Source organism: Juglans regia, chromosome 2 (assembly GCF_001411555.2).
Source record: "Juglans regia cultivar Chandler chromosome 2, Walnut 2.0, whole genome shotgun sequence".
Taxonomy (NCBI): domain Eukaryota; kingdom Viridiplantae; phylum Streptophyta; class Magnoliopsida; order Fagales; family Juglandaceae; genus Juglans; species Juglans regia.
Window position 1 is genome coordinate 23724533 of NC_049902.1, and position 21172 is coordinate 23745704.

A 21172-nucleotide genomic window follows, 5' to 3' on the forward strand; every position below is an offset into this window, starting at 1 on the left:
ATTTCCCTTCTTTCCCGTATGATTTATTTCTTCATTTCAAATGTATTTTGGCATCTCTGTTTTGTTTCTTCTGTGTTTGTTTTTGGTTTGACGAGAGGAAGAGAGAGTTGCTGTCTGCGTCTCAATGGTAGTGTGCGACGGAGAGGGAAAGGGAAGTTCGTGGTGGCCGGGTCTGGTAGAAATTGTCGCCAGTGTGAAGTGTTGGAGGTCTGGTGGCTTGGGTGGCCGCGTACGGCGGCGCTGGTTGAGAGAAATGAGAGAAACCCATTTCGGATGGGTTTCTGCGGGGGACATATAGGGCTGCGCGTGGGGGCATCGGTGGTAGTTGGGTTGGTCGCCGGCGTGAGGAGTCGCCTGTGGTGGTCGTGACGGTAGGTGGCCGCGTACGGCGGCGCCGGTTGAGAGAAATGGGAAAAACCCATTTCGGATGGGTTTCCGCGGGAGAGACCTAGGGCTGCGCATGGGGGACATCCATGGTGCCTCGGGTGGTCGTCGGCGTGAGAGGGGCTCCCCGGTGGTGGTGGTGAGACTGGCCGGCGCACGGCGGCGCCGTGCTGGGCTAAAGCAAAACTGACCGTGAGGAAGAATCGGGCCACAGAGAGACAACATGAGGAAAAAAAAAAAATCATTATAAATTCATTAAAAAAAATAATATATGTTGAAAAATATTTAATTATTTGTTATTAATAACATTAAATTATTAACTAATTAATTTTCTTTAAAAAAATATATTATTTTTACATATCATATTATTTTTTTAAACACATCATTTTTAATTAGACAAATGGACAAACGTGCGTTGCACGTTATATACTGCTAGTATGTATATATATATATATATATATATATGTATATATATGATATTTTCCCTTCTAGAGCAAATCACAATGCATCGTTTGGGCTATAAATAAACGTAGAACTTTCTGGTACGTTCTGAACGATCAAGTGAAAACGTCTTTGAGGCTTGGTTAATAACAAGTTCAAGCTTGAACGTTGTAGACGTGTGGTATGTAGAGCAAGCTCACAAAACAAGTCCTGACTTGCATACTGTTTATGGTTGAACATGGTTTGTTCTTAACCCAATGATGCATGATAATATTTTGCATCTTGGAATTACATGATCCGAGTTATGAATTAATAATTGAGATTTAAAAAAAAAATTATAGAGAGAAAAAAAACATTGCAGATTCCAAAAACAATTCAACCGAGTCATGTTTAAGTTTCCTCTCAAATATTGAACTGAAATAAGATGGTTTTAACTTTTTGAGGAACTTGATAATTTTAAATCTACCAATTATTACATAGTATTTATAATGATTGAGTATGGTTGAAAATAAAGAACTACATGTTTTATCTTTCAATTTTTCTGTGATTCTTATTAAATATAATAATAAAATAGTTAATATATATCATATTGTTGTACAAGAAATTAAAAAGAAAACTTCGTTTGTTTTTAGAGATTAGATGAGATGAGTTGAGATTAAAGTTAAAAAATTAAATAAAATATTGTTATGATATATTTTTTAATATTATTTTTGTTTTGAGATTTGAAAAAGTTGAATTGTTTATTTTATTTTGTATGAGAATTTGGAAAAATTGTAAAGATGAGATATGAGGTTTTCAAAATTTTTAAAGTTTTAGGTTTTAGTCTTGAAAGCAAACTAGGTCCGTTTATTTTTTAAGTTGTCAGACAACTTAAAAAATATATATAGTTTTGAATTGGTTGAAATCGCCTCAATTGGTTGTAATCGGTTTGAATCGGCCTAAATCGACCAATTGAAGTGGTTCAGTGAACGATTTTAAAAGTTCACTAAAACTTGTTCAATTTCTGATCGATTCAATTTGAATTGGCCTGAATCTAATCCTTTTTTCCGAGTCTTGATATGATGTGTTGGACATCAAGTGTGCTAGGGCTTACATTCATCTTTCCAAAATCTACCGCAGAGGTCGGGCAAATAAAACTCATATTTAAGTTTTGTGAAATTTTCTCATTGTGTAGTGCCTGGTGAGCACAGACATAGTTGGAGTTGGATTTTCCTATATCTGACTCCGACTCCTACTTGTCGGAGCGGAGTCAAATTGGAGCTTCCTTTTTTAGTTTCATATTTAGCCCATTTTTTAAAAAGAAGTTTTTGTTAGCTTTCAAATTTTAGTTTTTTTAAAAATTAACGACTAAAAATAAATCATTCATTGCTAATTTACTTCTATACTAATTATCTAACTTATTTTTATACTAGATTTATATTAAAGTGTCTAATTACATTTTATCATACTATAGTATTACATATTTCAATGTCTAATTACATGTTATTATACTATAATATTATGTGTTATTAACTTATTATGTTAGACTTATGCCTATACTAGTGTCTAACTTATTTCTATACTTAGACTTATATTATAGTGTCTAATTACATGTTATTATATTATAATATTACATGTTATTATATTATACTAGTGTCTAACTTATTTATAATTTTTTTCTACACGAGACTTATTTGTAATGTCTAATTACATGTTATTATACATTAGTATTACATGTTATTATATTAATGTCTAACTTATTTCTAACTTAATCATATACTAGATTTTCTACTGTCTAATTACATGTTATTATATTTTGTTAAATTTGTATTTTATGTAATTAACTTATTATACTAGGCTTATTTCAATATTAGTGTCTAACTTATTTCTATATTTGATTATGTATAGTAGTAACACTATGATGTTTATATATACTAAACTATTATTAGTTTATTTACATTATGGTATAAGTATATTATTTTATAATAATAAGCTCATACTAGTATATTTTGAATTTAACTATATAAGTTCTAGTTATATAAATATATTAGTATATATGATATATATATAAATAAATAAATATTATTATAACATATGTACAATATCAGAGTCGGATTCAAAGTCAGAGTCATGTTCAAAGGTCAAAGTTGGAGTCGAAGTTGGATTGGATCGGAGTTGGAGTTAGTCCAGCGATACCTACAACAAGTCTACAACTCTGACTGAAAAATTAAAAAACAAATTCGAGTCGGAGCATAATTCGATTCGGAGTTAGATTTTCAGATTTTGGCTCAGCACTAATGCCCATTTTCTAGACTAATGCAAGTATTTGACATTTTTGTCATCTTGATCGTTCATCCTAAGTTTTTGAGTTTTATGGGTTTTCCTCAAAGGAATTATTGCAAATTAAGAAAAGCTATTATTTATTAGCCTATTTTTACAAACCCAACACATTTCTAATTTGTCTTTGTTGGCATAACCTAATAGTAGGATACTTGCAAATTTACTCGCATAACCTAATTTCTATTGTCCTTGTTGGCGTTGAAATATATATGCCATGCTGGAAATGGAGAAGGAAATAAAATGTTGCTGAATCTCCTACATTGGTAATTAGCAGTAAAATTACATGACTTCGGAATCTGCACAACAAAATACATTACTTTCCAGTCTATGTGGTATCTAAACCAAATAACTTAAAATGACATGAACTTTTCAAAAGCAAGGTAGTGAGTTATATTCCAAGGCATCTTAGTAAAAACTCCTTAAAGAGCTAAAATTTTGAAGTGACTCTCCTTCTCTAGCGCCTCCCCGAAACACATGTATGATATTAAGAGCCATTCTCAGCAATGGATAGAGAATTAGGGCCATGGATGAAGTCCTTCAAAGCATCAACAATAGCAAATCCACTGCCTTCATCAGCAACAACGCTCCCCCAGACAGCCTTGTCCCTCCTCAACACATTGCATCTGAAAAAAAAAAAAAAAAAAAATCTTTGATTACCCCTCATCCTTGCACGAAACAAAGATGAAGCTTTCAAAGCTATCAAAAATCTCATCACTTCAAAACTTGAAAGTTGGCAAGCAAAACTACTTTCCCAAGTTGCTAGAACCACACTCATCACCTTGGTAGCCTCAACCATTCCTTCCTACCGTATGTCCTCTTGTCTTCACTCAAAGAGCTTTTGCAATGATTTAGATAATATTCTTATGAGATTCTCGTGGGGTTACAAATTAGACCATGAAAAGAACCCTTTCTTAAAAAGTTGGGACTCTTATCTATTATTCAAAACCAATGGACGGTCTAGGTATTCAAAAGATGCAAAACCTGAATCTCTCTCCTATCAAAACTTAGTTGGCAGCTCAATGTAGGTAGCAATAAACTTTGGGCTACAAATATCAAAGCCGAATAAATAAAAAATGAACACTTCCTAGAATCCAAAGTCAAGCCTAACCAAGCCCATTATCTTTTAGGGAGCCCACTACATTGTTAAGAATGGCCGTTCTATTAAAGCTTTAATCGACAATTGGATCTCCCAATTCCCTCCCAACTCTCTCAATCCCAACCCAAACACCTCAACCATAGTATCTACCTTCCTTCAAAACAATCTAAAGCAATCGGATAGATGTAAACTTAATTCTCAAGATTCATCTTCCTCAACATGACATCAATGATGAACTCATTTGGGCCCCATCCCTCTCTGGTAAGTTTTCTATCAAATCCACCTACAACCTCATCACCAATCATACAATCCCTCTTCAAACCTTAGATAACCACACAACTCACTGGAAAAACTTTGGAAACTCAAACTTCAAACTCACCTCAAACTCTTACTTTGGGAAATCAACTGGAACTCCCTTCGTACAAAAAGCAACATAGCCTCTCGCCTCCAACTCCCACCTACTTCTGACATCTTGTGTCCCCTGTGACATACCTCCCAAGACACCTTGGAACAAAATTTTCTAAATTGCCATTACTGTTGTGTTATTGGCGCCAATCCCCATGGCCAATCAATATTGAACCTTTCTCTATACAATTTATTCAAAACTTGGATATTATCATCTCTCCCAATCCCACTCTAAAGCTCCCCCCTGATTTGATCCATCAGTTCCAAATCTTTGCATCTGTAGCCATGGATCAAATTTGGATGTTCCAAAATAAAACCAACCAAGGGCAAACTATTCCTTCTACTGTTGATATTTCAAATAACATACCCTAGCCTGGTTGCAAAAACCCAAAATTCTCCAATAAACACAATGGACCCCCCCTCGGGTTTTATGAAGATTAACTATGCTACTATTCGAGAAAGCTTAACCATCATAACATGTATTTGCAGCAACTCTAGAGGATATTCTCTGAAGTCCTGGGCCAAAAGCATCCAAGCATCCGCCCCCCTTTATGGAGATGCACAAGCAGCAATATTAGCTATCAAAAAGGCTCTGGTGCTCAAAGGCCATTTCATTATTCTAAAAGGAGACTCCCTATTGGTTCATAAAGCTCTTAGCGACTGATTTGAAGAAGTCAACTGGTCCATCCTAACAATCATTAAGGATTGTAGACAACATATCAAGCATCTCAAGGATTGGAGATCTGTATATGTTCCCTAGAGTGTCAACCATAAGGCACATGAGCTTGCTCAAAGGTTGCTAACTCACTTCGATGTAACATCATTACCCAAGACCCAGTCACACATGACTCTATATTTGACTCATACTGGATTTGATCCCCTTTAGCTCTTTGTTTTGTACTCTTTATTAGCTACTCTGCTTTATTTATATATATTTTTTGTTTGAGGAAAAGAAAAGGAGAGAGGCATCTTGACCAAATAAAAGCATGGATTCCTTCTGAAAAATCTTTATTTCACTCCTTAACGATAGATCTAGTATTATTAGGTGAAGAACAGAGTCGCTGAAGCAAAACTGGTAAAGTGAAGAAAAAAAACTTAAAGTGGAATGTCGATAACCATTAGCCTGAGAGAGCAGAGTTCAGAGCACTGTGAATGTCAATACCAATTTGGCTTCAGCTTTCTCCAAGTCAGTTGTGGTTAAACTGAGCGTCTGGGTAAACTCAACTCAATAGGGCCTTTTTAGGCCAAGCTTGGGTAGATAAAATCAATTGGAACAACCTCTATAGTGACTATATCAACAACAGATTTAACATGGATAAAAGCAAACTCTCTGCTTAGTAAATACATTGTCACATCAATTCCTTCGTGCACTGATAGGATTCTAGGCTTTAGCTCTGCAATTATAGGTACATGTCTGGGCAAAACACCCATTTGCCCTGTTGTCACTAGTATTATGACCATGTCAACCTGAAACACACATGAGAGCATCTTGATATATCTATACTTCCAAAAAAAATGAGGATATACCCTACTTAGTAGTAATTCATGTAATAGAATGGATGGATTTACCCTTGAGGTCTTTAATGGTTTTCGTAGTGTTCTGCAGCAAATTTTTCCTTTTTTTTGTAATTATTGGTATCGCTACCCTATTGTCTGAGGAGTTGTCAGGTGTGTCCTTTTACCAAAAATGCCATCGCTTTTGGTGTTGTGTGAGTTGTTTGGAGGTCTCTCTTTTGGTATCCCTTTTTTTTTTTCTCAGCAAGTAGTTGATTCATTCCATAAACTTAAAAGGTTCCTTACAGCACTAAAGTAGTCCAGAAACATAAAGTACAAAAACATGAAGTACAGAAACATAAGAAGAGTTGAAAACTAATATGTTACAGACGGTGGGTCTTTCCCACTTGGAAATTCCACCAAACAGGTAGGTATTTTAATAAGTGGGATGTTTTCAAACTCTAAGTTGGAATGAGCCCATTGCGCAATGGAATGTGCGCATCGATTCTGTGATCGATGTATTTTTTCAACTTGCCATGCTTGAAAGTCTTGGAGCAAAAACCTTGTGTCTCGAGCTACCCCTTCTATTTCCCAATTGATGGCCTTATGAGGATTATTGATGGATCGAATGGTATTTAGAGAGTCTCCTTGAAGAACAACTTTAGCAATCTGTCTTGTATATGCCTCTTGGACACCTATGAAGGCAGCCGTTGCTTCCCCGAGGTTTGGATCAACATGCCGATTGTTTTGTGCAACAACAAATTGGAAGGTGCCCTGGTTATTTCTGCATACTGCCAGTGAGGTGCTGCTATTGTTTCTAACTGCCACATCAAAGGTGATGGAGAAGGTATCCTCGGATTCAGGGGGTCTCCAACTATGCTGTGATTCGATTGGTTCCATCTCCCAAGCCTTGGCATGTTCTCTGTATAGTTCCTGCGTTTTTGTTATGAAGTAGTGGATTGTATGGTTTGCAATATTATGTGTGGTCTGATTCCGTATAAACCATAAAGTATCCATAGCTAATGTGGAGAAAAGCTGAAAGTTATGAACTTCAGAAGCAGAAATCTGTAGTTTGTCTGATGGATTTAGGATAATATTAACCCAGTTCCTTATACCAGCTTGTGTGAAGCAAGTTATATCTAGTGGCCATGGAGCATTTCTCCACAAAAATCTAGAGAAAATGCAATTGAGAAAGAGATGATCCAGATTTTCATTTTCCATATGACAAAGAGAACAGAGAACCTGATTTTCTGTGAGTGGGAGGCAGTGACTAAGAGAGAGTTGAGTGGGAAGAATTTCATTATAAACTTTCCATAGGAAAAGCTTCAATCGATCTTGTAATTTGACATCCCACAATTTCTTCCAAATGATATCAGGTGCAATTGTATTTGTGTTAAGAACTAAAGCTGCATAAGCAGACTTTACACTGTAATTGCCTGAAGAGTGATGTTTCCATTTGGGCAGATCATTGATATTATGGAATTGATATTGAGAAAGATGAATGCTTTGTATTGCAGCAATTGTTGCAGGAGAGAACAAAGTGTTCAAAAGAAGCATGTTCCATCTTCTAGGATTTTCAAGTGTTAATTCAGCAACTCTAAGATCTGGATAATGGTATATACCTGGACTTTGTGGTGTAGGAATCAGGGGGTGTAGAGAAGGGAGCCAAGGATCCGACCACACATGCGTAGCAGTGCCATTATTAATTTGAATGAGTACACTGGACAAGATGAAATCCTTTTGCTTTATCATGAATTTCCAAAATCTTGAATCTGAGTCTTTGGCCTTAACAGTCACCCAATCGCTATTTGGCATATATTTGTTCAAAATAGCTGTTTTCCATGCACTTGATTCATTACTAATAAGATGCCAGACTAATTTGCCCAGGAGGGCTTTGTTGAAGTGGGATGTAAGCCTGATTCCTAAGCCACCCAAAGATTTGGGCATGCAAATAGAGGACCACGCCTTGGGAGTATATTTATGTTGTTGGTGAGTTTCAAAGCCCCACCAAAACCTCATCAAAGCACGATCAAGTTTTTTTGCCATGTTTACAGGTATAAGAGTTGTAGCCATAGTATAAGAAGGTATTGTGCTTGCGACAGTTCTGATAAGCGTGATCCTCCCAGCTTGAGAAAGAAGTTTTGATTTCCATCCTGCGAGTTTTTCTTGAATTTTGGTCAAGATATCATTAAGGTGTGATTTCATTGGACTACCAGAGTTGAGAGGCACTCCTAGATATTTAATCTTTGAAGAGGAGAGCTTGAAATGAAGGATATTCCTGATATCTGTTTTGGTTGCTTGTCTACTGTTGTTGCTGAACTAAATGGAAGACTTGGAGTTATTGATTTTTTGTCCCGACCACTGAGAATAGGTATTTAGTGTTCTGTCATAAGCTGAGGCAGTGTTACAGTTGGCAGAACCAAAAAGGATTAGATCGTCAGCAAATAACAAATGCGAGAGAGATGGTCCATTCCTACTGATACTGACACCTTTAATAGACTCAGTTTGTTCCTGCCTTAGTAACAACCTAGAGAGAGCTTCTGAGCCTAATATAAAGAGAAAATGGGAGAGAGGGTCCCCTTGCCTGAGGCCTCTTGAAGGATGAAAAAATCCATGGGGGCTTCCATTGATGACTACTGAATATGAGGTTGTGGTAATACACTCCTTGATCCATTGAATCCAAATACTATTGAAACCCAAACATTTGAAGATATTAAGGATGAAAGGCCACTCCATAAAATCGAATGCTTTTTCCATATCTATTTTGATTGCCATAAGACCTTGTCTCCCTTGCTTTCTCCTCATAACATGGAAAACTTCTTGAGCGAGGATGATATTTTCTTGAATTACTTTCCCTGGGAGAAAAGCTGATTGGTTTGGAGAAATAAACTTGTGCATGACCCCCTTTAGCCTATTAGCCAGAAGCTTGGCTATGATTTTATAGCTTACATTCGAAAGGCTAATGGGTCTGTATTGATGAACTGTGTTAGGAGAGCTATTCTTGGGAATAAGGACAATATGTGTATGATTCATCTCTTTAAGCAACTTTCCATGTATGAAGAAACTCTGTATGGCTTGAATCAAGTCAGTTCTGACAATTTCCCAGTATGTTTTGTAGAAAAACCCCGTGAACCCATCTGGACCATGGGCCTTTGAAGAAGGTATTTGCTTGATGGTGCTCAGAATTTCCACTTCTGATGGAATTTGACAAAGAAGTTCATTTTCCTAGTCTGTTATAATTGTTGGGAAGAAGTTTTCGAGGTTTGCTGGAAAAATTGGATTAGAGGACTGAAATATTTTGTGGAAATGATTGAGAAACATGGACTGAATATTCTGAGGATTGGAGTCCCATTGGTTGGAGTCATTCTTCAAGCAGTGGATCTCATTTTTCCAGCGTTTAATAGTAGTCGACATGTGAAAAAATCTGGTGTTCAAGTTAGTAGTTGTCAACCATTGGATTCTTGATTTTTGTTTCCACAAGAGCTCCTCTCTTCGAAGATATTCATTAAGACAGTCTTTGATAGATCCCTCTTGAGGAAGTGAATTAGTTGGAAGATCTTGCAATTGACCATCTTGCTGTTGTATTTGACTAAGCAGGTCAGTGAGATTCTTGATGCTAGTTTGAATGTGACCAAAATGCCTAGCATTCTAATCTTTAATAGCTCTTTTCACTGTTTTGAGCTTTTGAGCTAGTATGAAGAAGGGAGTGCCATATACTGCAACAGACCAGGCTGCCTTAATTACTGAGGCACATGATTCATCTCCGGACCAAAACTCCTCAAACTTGAAGGGCCTTTTGACTTTGGTATTTCCTTGAGTAAATAATAAAATGGGCGAGTGATCAGAGTTATGTATGGGAAGATGGAAGAGTCTGGAGTCAGGATTGAGCAAAGTCCAATGTGAGTTTGAAATGGCACGGTCCAGCCTCTCCTTAATTCGACTTCTGCCCTGCCTATTATTAGACCATGTAAATTTAGGCCCACAGTAGCCTAGATCTGCAAACCCATTGAGATTCATAAACTTTTGAAGGCCAGAGGGTGAAGATGAAGAAGCAAAAGGCCTTCCACCCAACTTTTCTTGTTGGCTCAGAAGAGTATTAAAATCTCCTAAACCCAATATAGGACCCAAGTAACTATTGACTATAGAAGTAAGTATATTCCAAAAGGTTAGCTTTTGCAAATATTGCACAGGACAATAGACTAATAACAGGAGCCATAGCATATATACAGGATCAGAGTACACTAGTACAACGATAACATTACTAGAGACAAAGATTGGTTCCATATCCACACCAGGGCGCCACATTAACAAAATGCCACCCTTTTTTCCTACACAAGGCACACTTATAGATAAAGAGAAACCAAAAGTATTTACAACACCAGTGGTATTTTTTTCCTGCAAAAAAGTCTCCAATAAGAAGACCACATCAGGTTGGTGAGACCTAATATGGGCCCTCAGGCTTTGTTTTGCAGTAGGTCGGGCCAGACCTCTGCAATTCCCTGAGAAGATCTTCATATATCATCTTGGGGCAGATAAGGCCTTGCCGCCTTGGCCAATTGGATATTGGGAGTAATAAAAGTTGAGGAGGGTTGAGAGATGTTACCCCCTTTGCCGAAGCCCTCATTCCTTGAGTATGGGTGGAATCTGCCTAGATTGCGAGTTTGTTGCTTCCCCTTTTTTTCCGTGTTCTCCTTCTTAATCTTCTGAATATATGCATTGAGCGACATGTCTTCATCTGGAATCGGGTCTTCTCTAGGTTGCACGGTAACAACTTCATTAACAGCAGCTTTATCAGCAACAATTGTCTGCGTGGAATCACTAATGACAAGGTTTGCTCGTTTCTTTGGAGGAATAGCACTATTTGGGATTTCCAGCAACCGCTTCTTACCCACGTGCTTCGATGTGATGGAAGATTGGGATTCAAAGGGTAGGGTAATGGTCTCTACTTCTTGTCGAGGAGCTAATGAAAGTTGAAGGTGGTTTTCCTGCTCCAGCGCATGAAGCATAGCAACCGGCCATAAGGCCTCTATGGGCTTTTTGGGGACAGGCTTAAGAGGCTTGTCTAAATAAATTAGAGTCTCAGAGGCCGATGTCTTCAGGGCTAGACATGCTTTTCCCGTTGGGCTGACAAGTAAAGAGAGCGCTGGGCTTGATGCATGAATGGGCCCCTGCAGATCTTCAAATTGCTTGAGAATTCTTTTGAAAACTGACGACTTTTGTCCCTTCTGAGATATATTGGATGGCTAAAGGTCTTCCATTTCGGGGATATACTTGGGGGGGACAAATGAGTGCTGCATTAAAACTGATGGTGAACGTGGCACAGATGAGGTCACCTCTGAACTCAAGACGTGGAACTGTTGGGTTGCATTGCCGAAAGCAGAGGATAATCTATAGGTAGCATTTAATTCCGTGGCATGTATGTCTTGTTCTGCATTTAATTCTTCTGTATGTTTATCCTCAGTAAACGACAAGCTTCCTGCATAGGGGAACTTACTGTTGGAGTGTTGACTTTGTATGAACTGTTGACTTGCTGTAAGTGGAACTGTTCCTTCTTGGAGATGGCGGCCAGAAGCATCATCTTCACTTTCTCCAGTTTGATGACTGTTGGATGCAGAGAACATCTTTCCTTTGCCTTTTACCTAGTAAGCAATGTCCTTGAGTGTTCTAGTAATGGGCAGGGGTTCATCACAGACTCTCTTTTCATGCATGGAGGTGGGGTTGGTAACTCGCATCATTTGCTCACATGTTATGCTTGCATGCGGCGGCAGCTCATATGCATTTCGAGGAAGATCAAAAGGATTCCCTCGACGATTATTTGCTGAGGGGGCACGCATCCATGGCCCATACAATGAACCAGTGTTGTGCTTGACGTAAGTGGGGCAAGCTTGCTGAATATGACCGAGCTTTCCACAAGTGTAGCAGAACTCCGAGAGACGCTCGTATTTAAAATAGATCCTGTGAGAGATTCCATTGGGACAGAGAAGTTCAAATCCTTCTGATAATGGGTTGTTGATGTTGATTTCCACCTTTATTCGGAGGTAACGTCTGATCGTGACACCAAAGATGGATGCAAAGTCTACTTCTAGAAGATTACCAAGGACTTGACCAATTTTTGCCGCATTTGGTTTAGTCAACATTTCTAATGGTAACCCGTGGACCTGTATCCAGAAAATGGACATATGAAGGGGAATATCATGGATGCTTAATCCTGGGGGCCACTGCCTTAGAACCATGTGAAAGCCCTTGAAATTCCAGGGCCTATTGTCCAGCACTCGGTGTTTTTCCTGATGAGAGGCAAAGGTGAAAAGAAATGTGTTTTCCCCTACATCTTCAATGGAAAGGTGTGGCACGAAGCTCCAGCTAGCTCTAATGGTTGCATGGAACGTTTGTCTGTTAAGGGCTTTCATGGAGACAAGCTTGCCAACTAGTGCCAGTTCAGAGAAGTTCTTCGCCACCTCTGGTTCCGGTTCCAGATTTAGGTCATTCCAAGAGAGGGCTTCTACCTGGGTGATGAGTTTCTCCAAGTTTGAATTGGAGGGATTCATAACGAGAAGTCTTGTTTATAGTTATTTAGTAAGATAAATATATTTGTAGTCTAATGACCATTGTATTGGATCTTAAACTTATCACTAAAATGTAAGCAAAATTCTAATTCTAATCCTTTTGAAGAGGTAACTCTTCAATTACGAAAGAATATTCTTTACTAATTTTACATATTCTCACAATTTTTCCTTTCGAGTTATCTCCAAATGTCAAGTGCCTCATATCTTTGGTTTTAAGAGTGAGAAGTTTTTATCTCTGGTCAAATGTCTTGAGTATGATCCACTGTCTAGAAACTATTTGTTTTTGCTTATAAAAAAACTTCACGCATACCCACAAAAGTAATTAAATGATTTTTCTTGGTACACATGATCTTTTAGGTCCTTTATTTATTAGTATTTAGAAGAAATAAATTTTTAGCTACCCATACAATCATAATAGTCATGTTTTGTTTCTTTTAGTTACCTGATAATTATGACTTTTTTTTTTAATTTTAAAACTGTAGATAGCTTGTAACATATATGAATAACATGAATAATTTTAATAATATCTTTATTTGAAGAATTGTTTTTTTATAAAGAGATTTTTGAGTATTAGTATTTGATTACAAGATTTATTAAAGAAGTTTTGTAAGGTTTGGATTTTTGTTTTAGCATATATCCTAGACCTACATTGTCAAGATGATCGATCCTTTGATTTCCAAGAAATTTTTCAAAATTTATTTTTACACAGAAAAATTTTCAACAATTTTTTCTAATTTTGTCACATTTTTCTTTAAGTCACGATCTTCACTCTATAAAACGATATTTTCATTTCTTCTTAAAGAAGAGTTTTTATTTTACATAACAGTGTATTTAATATCCAACTTTTTAAGTTCCTCATTTACCTCTTCAAAAGCATTATACAATTCCTCATATGAAGGATTTTCGATTAAAATATTGTCAAGAGCTATTACCTCAAGGTCATCTTAAGCCATAAAAAAAACATTTGCTGCTTCTTAATTGCTTGGTTCGCTGTCTGATCCACTTGATTCATCACTCAAAGTAGCTTTCATTGGTTTTTTGCTCTTGTTTTGATCTTTCTTTTGTAGTGGACATTTTGTCTTGGTATGTCTAGACTTATTACACTTTTAATATGTTGAAAAATTATTTTTATCTATATTTTTCTGGGAAATACCTTTGAGGAGTTCTCTGGAAAAGGTTTTATCTCTCTTCAAGAATCTCTAATTTTTTTTTTTTTAACATTGAGATCTCTTCATCTTTGTCATGGTTTTTTTCATTTTCTTCACTTTCGCTTTCCTGCGGAAGAACTTTCAACATCAAGTTTGTCTTCAACTTGCCTTCTTCATCTCGTCCTTTTAATGTGTCATGGGTATTAAGTGACCTAATAAGTTCATTTATCTCGAGTTTAGTGAGATCTTTCACTTCAAGAATCGCCTAACTTTTGGTTCCGAACTTCTAGAGAGAGAAGCACAGAGCGACGATTCAATATTTGGCAGTACGACTAGAGACGAAGGTAAACACAGTCCTCTTCCTTAAATTCTCGCTCGGTTCTTTTCTTGTCTACATAAATCTTCATTCTGTTATGTGCTACTTCGAGATTGTTCTTTAGAAGATTCAATATTTGGGCTCTGCCTTTCAATAGTTGGTTCACAATTTCATTGGCTGAGGTTCCAGGAACATAGGTTAGTAATTTTGAGGGTGGATACCTGTATAGTGCCTCGAAATGTGTCAACTTTGTAGAATTGTGATAAGTGCTATTGTACCATCACTCCACCAGTGGTAACCATTCACTCCACGCCTTAGGTTTTTTACTTGCATAGCACCTTAGGTATCCCTCTAGACTCTTTTTAAGAGCCTCTATTTATCCATCACTTTGTGGATGTTAGGCAGAGCTGAAGTTAAGGGTAGTTCCTTGTAGGGTAAACAAACGATTCCAGAACGAGCTCAATAACACTATATCCCTATCTGACCCTAGATTTAGGGAATCTGTGTAGTTTGAACACAAAGACCATAAACAACTGGGCCACATCTTGGGCTATTTAGGGATGGGACAGTGCTATAAAATGACCATATTTTGTAAATCAATCCACAACCACATAGATGATAGTGGACCCGTTAGAGTCTGACAGACGCTCTATAAAGCCCATAGAAATATCAGTCCAGGCTTGTTGAGGTATAGGGAGTGGCTATAATAGCCTAGCTGGAGGGAGGGTTTCATACTTAATGGTTTGACATATGTCACATTCCTTTACTCACTTCTTGATGTCCTTCTTCATGCCTATCCAATAAAAATTCCTATTTGCCCTTTGATAAGTTTTAAGGTAGTCTGAGTGACCAGCTATGGGATCTGTATGTATGTATTGAAGGATTTTTGCCTTGAAAGAGGCGTCATGCACCACCATGAGTCTCCCTTTCTTCAAAATAAGATCCTGTTGTAGATTGATCCCCTTAGGAACCTCCTGCTTGTCCCTGAGCTTCACAAGCAGATCTGTGAACTCAGTAGAAAGCTAGTAACTTTGCTTCAATTCCTCAATCCAATCTAGAGTAGGAAAAGTGATATGAGCCAGCACCCCTTCTGTGTTTTCCTCATCATATTCATTTCTAGATAGAGCATCGACCACCTTATTTTCCTTACCCCTCTTGTACTCTATTTTAAACTCATACCCCGTCAATTTTGTGAGACATTTTTGCTGTGCTTCAATTCCCACCCTTTGTTCTAGTAAAAGCTTTAAAGCTTGTTGATATGTTTTAATTACAAATGACTTTCCCAAGAGGTAAGGGTACCATTTCCATACAGCTGTTACCAAGGCCAGCAATTCTCTCTCATAGGTGGAGAGGAGTAGGGCTTTCCTTTTCAACATCTTTCTCAAAAATGTTATGGGTTGCCCTGACTGCATTAGGATAGATCCAATCTCTTTCCCACTAGCATCACAGTCTATAGTAAATGGGTATAAAACAACCTAGAAGTTTACGTACATTGGACTGAGTAACAGCCTCCTTTAGTTTGATAAAGGCTTAATTAGCTTCTGGGGTCTAAAAGAATGCATTTTTCCTTAGCCCCTGAAAAGTGGAAGGGGCATTAGTGAGCCCAAAAGGCATAACTAAAAACTCATAGTGTCCATCTTGAGTTTTAAAAGTAGTCTTAGATATGCCCTCCGACACTACCTTAATCTGATGGTATCCGAATCTAAGATCCAATTTAGAAAACACCACTGCCCCACATAGCTCATCCAGTAACTTATCTATCACTGGAATTAGAAATTTTTCTTTCACCATCTCTTGATTAAGTGCTCAATAATCAACACATAATTTCCAACTCCCTCTGCCTTATGCACTAACAGCACAAGGGATGAAAAATGGTTAGAATTGGGCCTCACTACCCCAGTTTTGAGTATGTCTGCCATTATTTTTTCGATCTCATATATTTGGTAGTAGGGGTACCTATAAGGTCTAGTGGAAATGGGCTAGGTACCCTCTTTTAATACTACCGCGTGATCATAGCTCCTTTGCAGAGGTAGCCCCTTAGGTTCTTCAGAAACACCCTTGAAGATGTTCAACAACTTCTCAATGTCTGCATTGTTAACAACACCCTATTTGTCCATTTCTCCTAGAATTATCTGTCAAAATAACCCTTTCCCTTTTGCTATCAAGGCCAATATAGCCTTGCTACTACCTTCAAAGTTATAGGCTTAAGGCCCCGTCTAAATTGAGAGATGAGATGAGTTGAGATGGTTTGTAAATAGTAATGAGATTTGTGAGTTGAAATTTATGAATACTAGTTAATAGTAGTGAGATGAGTAAAGATCTCTCAATCCAAACCGGCTCCAAGTCTGAGTCCTTTAAGATCTACTTTATGTTTTCCCCTACTAAACTCCATTAATAGTTTGGAAAAGTCCCAAATAATGGGGCCCAAGGTTTCCAACCAATAAACCCCCGATACTAAATCACATCCTCCCAGCTCAAGAATATAGAGAGAATGGGAGAGCTAGTTACCTTGTATCTTATTGTTGACTGCATCACAGTAACCTTCACTTTGTATCATTGCACCATTAGCCACCCTTACTAAGAGCTGAGCTGATTTATCTACCAATAATCTGGTTCTTTGTGTCACAGATGGATCTAGGAAGCTATGTGTGTAACGCCCGTCCTTGTGGTGGGACTTTTTATAAAATATTTTTATAAAAAAGGACAACGGGAATTACCGTCCTGTTTAAAACTTTTCGCTTGCATCCCCAGGGTGCGAGACTCCACGTTTATAAATAAAATGTGCTTTGATAATAAAATAGGGTTACAGCGGAAAACATAAATCTTATAATAAAAAGGTCTCTCGTACGTTTAAAACTCGTGCCTAGACTTCCGTGCTCTTCCCCATGGGCAATGTCCGTCCTGATCATGCAGTTCTTGTGGGGGAGGGACATGCATAAAAACTAAAATGAGTTGAAGACTCGTAAGCATTACTTCATACGGTTAAAATATAACAACATAGGTTTTCATTCATGCATTCATCATTCATACGTACTATTACGTGTGTGCCTACGTGTCTTGTGTGCGTTCGTTTGAAAATGTCACTGGACGGGACTTTTCTTTCGAAAGGCTTTTCTTTATTTAAAACGTGTCCCCCGTCAGTGCCTTCATTTCTTCAAGAGCCGCTGTACGGAGTTTTACTCTAGAAAAAGGGTTTTCTCGTCGTAAAACGTTTCCCCCGTCAATGCCTTCATTTCTTAAAGAGCCCGTGCTCTTGTGCTCTTGTGCATACATGTGCATTCGTGCATGCGTGCGTACATCCATTCTTTCTTATCGCTTTCGTAGGCCAGTACACACAATTACGCCCCGTGTGTTTGGGGTTAGCGGTCTTCCTTTGGACCCAGATTCCGCCCGTGGCCATGAGTTGGGAACCCCTTTTCCTAGGGGGTAGTACTGGGTGCACTTCCAGCACTACTTACCCGGCATTGCAATCTGCCCATTCATCAGTACCCTTTCATTCATGTCATGTGGCCGTTACGTGTCTTCATACATTCATGCTTTCATTTCTTTCTTTCTTTCTTTTCATTCATTCGTTCATGTCAGCTCGAATGAGCTGAAGCTTTCATTCAGTTCTTTCTTTCATTTAACAGTCATTTCTTTTTTATGAGAAAATATTTCTTTTCGTGAGAAAATATCGTTCGGGGCATAAGCCCGAAAATGGTCTTTTCGTTTTTCAATTTCATTTCAGCTCTATCTTCTCTTTAACAGTTCGTTCGTGGAAAACTTCGTTAGGAACATACATGGGCTTAAGCGTCAGCTTCCGTGGCATCCTATAAGCGTCACCTTGAACGTCGTCAATCATGGCATCCACGAGCGTCACCTCGTGGCGCACATGAGAGCATCGGTTCGTAAGATTCACAAAAGCATCCGCTCTTATGCCTTTCATGCATCTTCATCAGTTTATGGGTTTTTCTTAGAAAATACATACAATAGATACAGCGTATAGTCATCCATTCACATGCGTGCAATTAATACTTTGGGTGCGTAAAAAGGGGCTGCCAAGGAGGGGCCGTACATACTTATACTTTTGAACATTTAGCATTTTCTTTCTTAAAACGTCTTTAGTCTTTTCGCGAGCATTTTAGAGGAAAATCGTTTCTTGTATCTTTGATAACTCTAGAAGAGTATGAACGTAACACTTACCTGGACTCCATGCTACTTGCATGTCATTCAGTCCATTCACGTGCTTGTCAGATGGCAACCTACATGCATACACATAACCTTAGCATCATTCTCTATCTAAGGCATAAGTAACTTAAACTATAAATAGAACTACGCTAAACTTAGAACACTTTCCTTCTATCTCGTGCACTTACGTGCCCTTCACTATGTTAAACCCTTCGAGGACCACTTACGGTCACCACAACTTCCAATTCAAAGTCTTGTCTCGAGTGCTCATCCACTAAAGTGAACTCCTTATTCACCTTAGGATTAAGACACTAGGACATTCGTCTTACTCTTCTTAGAACCACATTCGACGCATGATTCCGACCGATGGAATCACACATCTCAATCCTAACGATGCATCCGTCACTACCTTCATGCATCTTGGCCCACACTAAATCCTCATTCCCATCCATACAAGACACATGGCTCTAAGCCAACTCTGAGGCTTAAGCACCGTGCAACTATGCTCATGACAGATTACCCATTACATATGGTGAATCCGTCCGGCACGTGTCTCTTACCATGTTACACAAGTACCTTATCCCTTTATCACCTAAGATCAACGTATATAACACGTTGATCGCCTGCTCATAGGGACAATGGCCATACTCCGATACCAATCTCCTCTTAACTCGGCTAGCATGACTCTTCACGCTACCCGTCCCTTTTGACAGTTCATCCCAACACTTAACACAACAAGACTCCATTCATAACTACGTTTCATGTCACGTTATATAGCCCGAGATTGCTCCAAAGCTACACTGTGACCTTGTCGTGTTACCTAACATTCTACTACATCAACTCCTGACTCATCACGAGTACGGTTCCTCAAATACTCCCGTCACATCGTGACATCTCATCACATTCCCGTTACGCCATTCCTACACTTTAACACTTCATCCATCATAAGCATGACTTCCAATAACCACGTCACTTCGTGACGTTGCCCAGTCATGCTTTCGTTGCGTACTCTTACACTTATTCCACTACTTCACCCATCACAAGCACGACTGTCAGTAGTCATGTCACTTCGTGACATTCCTCAGTCACGCTTCCGCTGCGCATTCTTATACTTGCTCTGATACTTCACGCATACTTTTAGCCATAAGTCCATCGCAGTGATACTTGTCACCTCAGACTACAGGCTATGCCATAACTACTTCGGGACATTGTTCTACAGTTCCAGACACTATCCATCACGTTCCACGCCCATCAATCACATAACCATCCTTATCTCTACGACACGCCACACGGAGTGTCGCTGCTACATGGAGTACACTCCACGTATACTCCTTTCATACACACCACATCACCATTATGGCATACCTGCCATATGGTACATCACTCCATCACATGGAGTACGTTGCACTCGTACTCCCTTTACATACGCTCCATCACCACTATGGCCTACACGCCATATGGTGCATCACCCATCATATGGAGTACATTCCACATGTACTCCATCCATACACACCATATCACCACTATATCATACCCGCCATATGGTACATCACTATATCACATGAAGTACACTGCCCGTATACTCCCTTCATACACTACGACACATCTCCATTATGGCATCCTTGCCATATGGTGTATCACTCCACCACATAGAGTACATTCCACATGTACTCCTCACATACATATCACATTACCGCTATGGCATACCTGCCATATGGTGCATCACCATATCATATGGAATACACTCATCGTATACTTCCTTCATACACACTACGACACATCACCACTATGACATACTCGCCATATGGTACGTCGCTCCACTACATAGAATACACTTTGCATATACTCCATGCATGTTACGCCACATCACCACTATGGCATACACGCCATATGGTGCATCTTACCATCTCATGGAGTACATTCCATTTGTACTCCCTACATATACAACACGCCACATCACCATTATGGCATACACGCCATATGGTGCATCGTCCACCACATAGAGTACATTCCACATGTACTCCTCTTACACGCATTACGCCACTGAGTACACTCCAGTTGTACTCATCCCGTTTCACAATATGCCAGGAGGGTATATTTTACATATACTCTCATTGTCTCACATTACGCCACACATAAAGTACACATAGCGCGTACTATTCCCATTTCACATACCACATCACCATTATGGCATATCCGCCACATGGTGCATTACTCCACCACATAGAGTACACTTCACGTGTACTCCTCACATATACTATACCCCACACAGAGTACACCCATCGTACACTCCATTTATACATATCACGGCATGTTACCATTATGGCATACCCGCCATATGGTGCATCTCACCATCACATGGAGTACATTCAATTTGTATTCCCTACATATACAACACGTCACATGCACACAGAGTACACTCAGTGTGCACGGTATCCATTTCACATACACCATGCCACCATTACCGCACATATTCCCCAATCACACTACATGGCACAGTCCACAACACTTCCCATCTACACCCAACACATCACAGTACACTACACGGCACAATGCACCTCCATACAACATAAATAAGCCCAACACTTCACTACACATAATGCCCAACACTTCATCACAATGCCACAACTCCACAAATACTAACAGCACAGTCCACAACCTAGTCAACTAATCAATACCTAACATAATTACGAGGGATAGAGGGTTATACCATCGACGGGATAACCCGTGCGTTGCTTGCTGATCGTCATAGCCGATGATGTCGGAGGAGTCGTACGTGGCGGCTAATTCACGTACGGTGACTGTTTAGGTGTTTGGATAGCTAGGTGTGGTCTTGGAA

At 38.8% G+C, this 21172-nt stretch overlaps 2 protein-coding genes across 2 annotated transcripts; both read right to left on the bottom strand.

Moving 5' to 3' along the window:
• Window positions 1-3628: 3628 nt before the first annotated feature.
• Window positions 3629-8212, bottom strand: LOC109004819. Its single transcript, XM_018983519.2, has 4 exons — window positions 6719-8212; window positions 5924-6112; window positions 4633-4721; window positions 3629-3767 (listed from the first exon to the last, which is right to left on the bottom strand). Exons 1-4 carry the CDS (start codon window positions 8210-8212, stop codon window positions 3629-3631), a joined length of 1911 nt encoding a protein of 636 aa, XP_018839064.2.
• A 3566-nt stretch (window positions 8213-11778) lies between these two features.
• On the bottom strand, window positions 11779-12684 carry LOC109004818. Its single transcript, XM_018983518.2, has one exon. The coding sequence runs from the start codon at window positions 12682-12684 to the stop codon at window positions 11779-11781; it is 906 nt and encodes a 301-aa protein (XP_018839063.2).
• Window positions 12685-21172: the final 8488 nt, after the last annotated feature.

Coding starts and splice junctions, on each gene's coding strand:
- LOC109004819 (XM_018983519.2), bottom strand. CDS start 8,212: ATGGCTACAACTCTTATACCTGTAAACATGGCAAAAAAACTTGATCGT. Junction 6,113..6,718: donor TCAATTGGGAAATAGAAGGG/GTAGCTCGAGAC, acceptor TGTGTGTTTCAG/GTTGACATGGTCATAATACT. Junction 3,768..4,632: donor GTTCCAGTTGATTTCCCAAA/GTAAGAGTTTGA, acceptor TTTTTTTTTCAG/ATGCAATGTGTTGAGGAGGG.
- LOC109004818 (XM_018983518.2), bottom strand. CDS start 12,684: ATGAATCCCTCCAATTCAAACTTGGAGAAACTCATCACCCAGGTAGAA.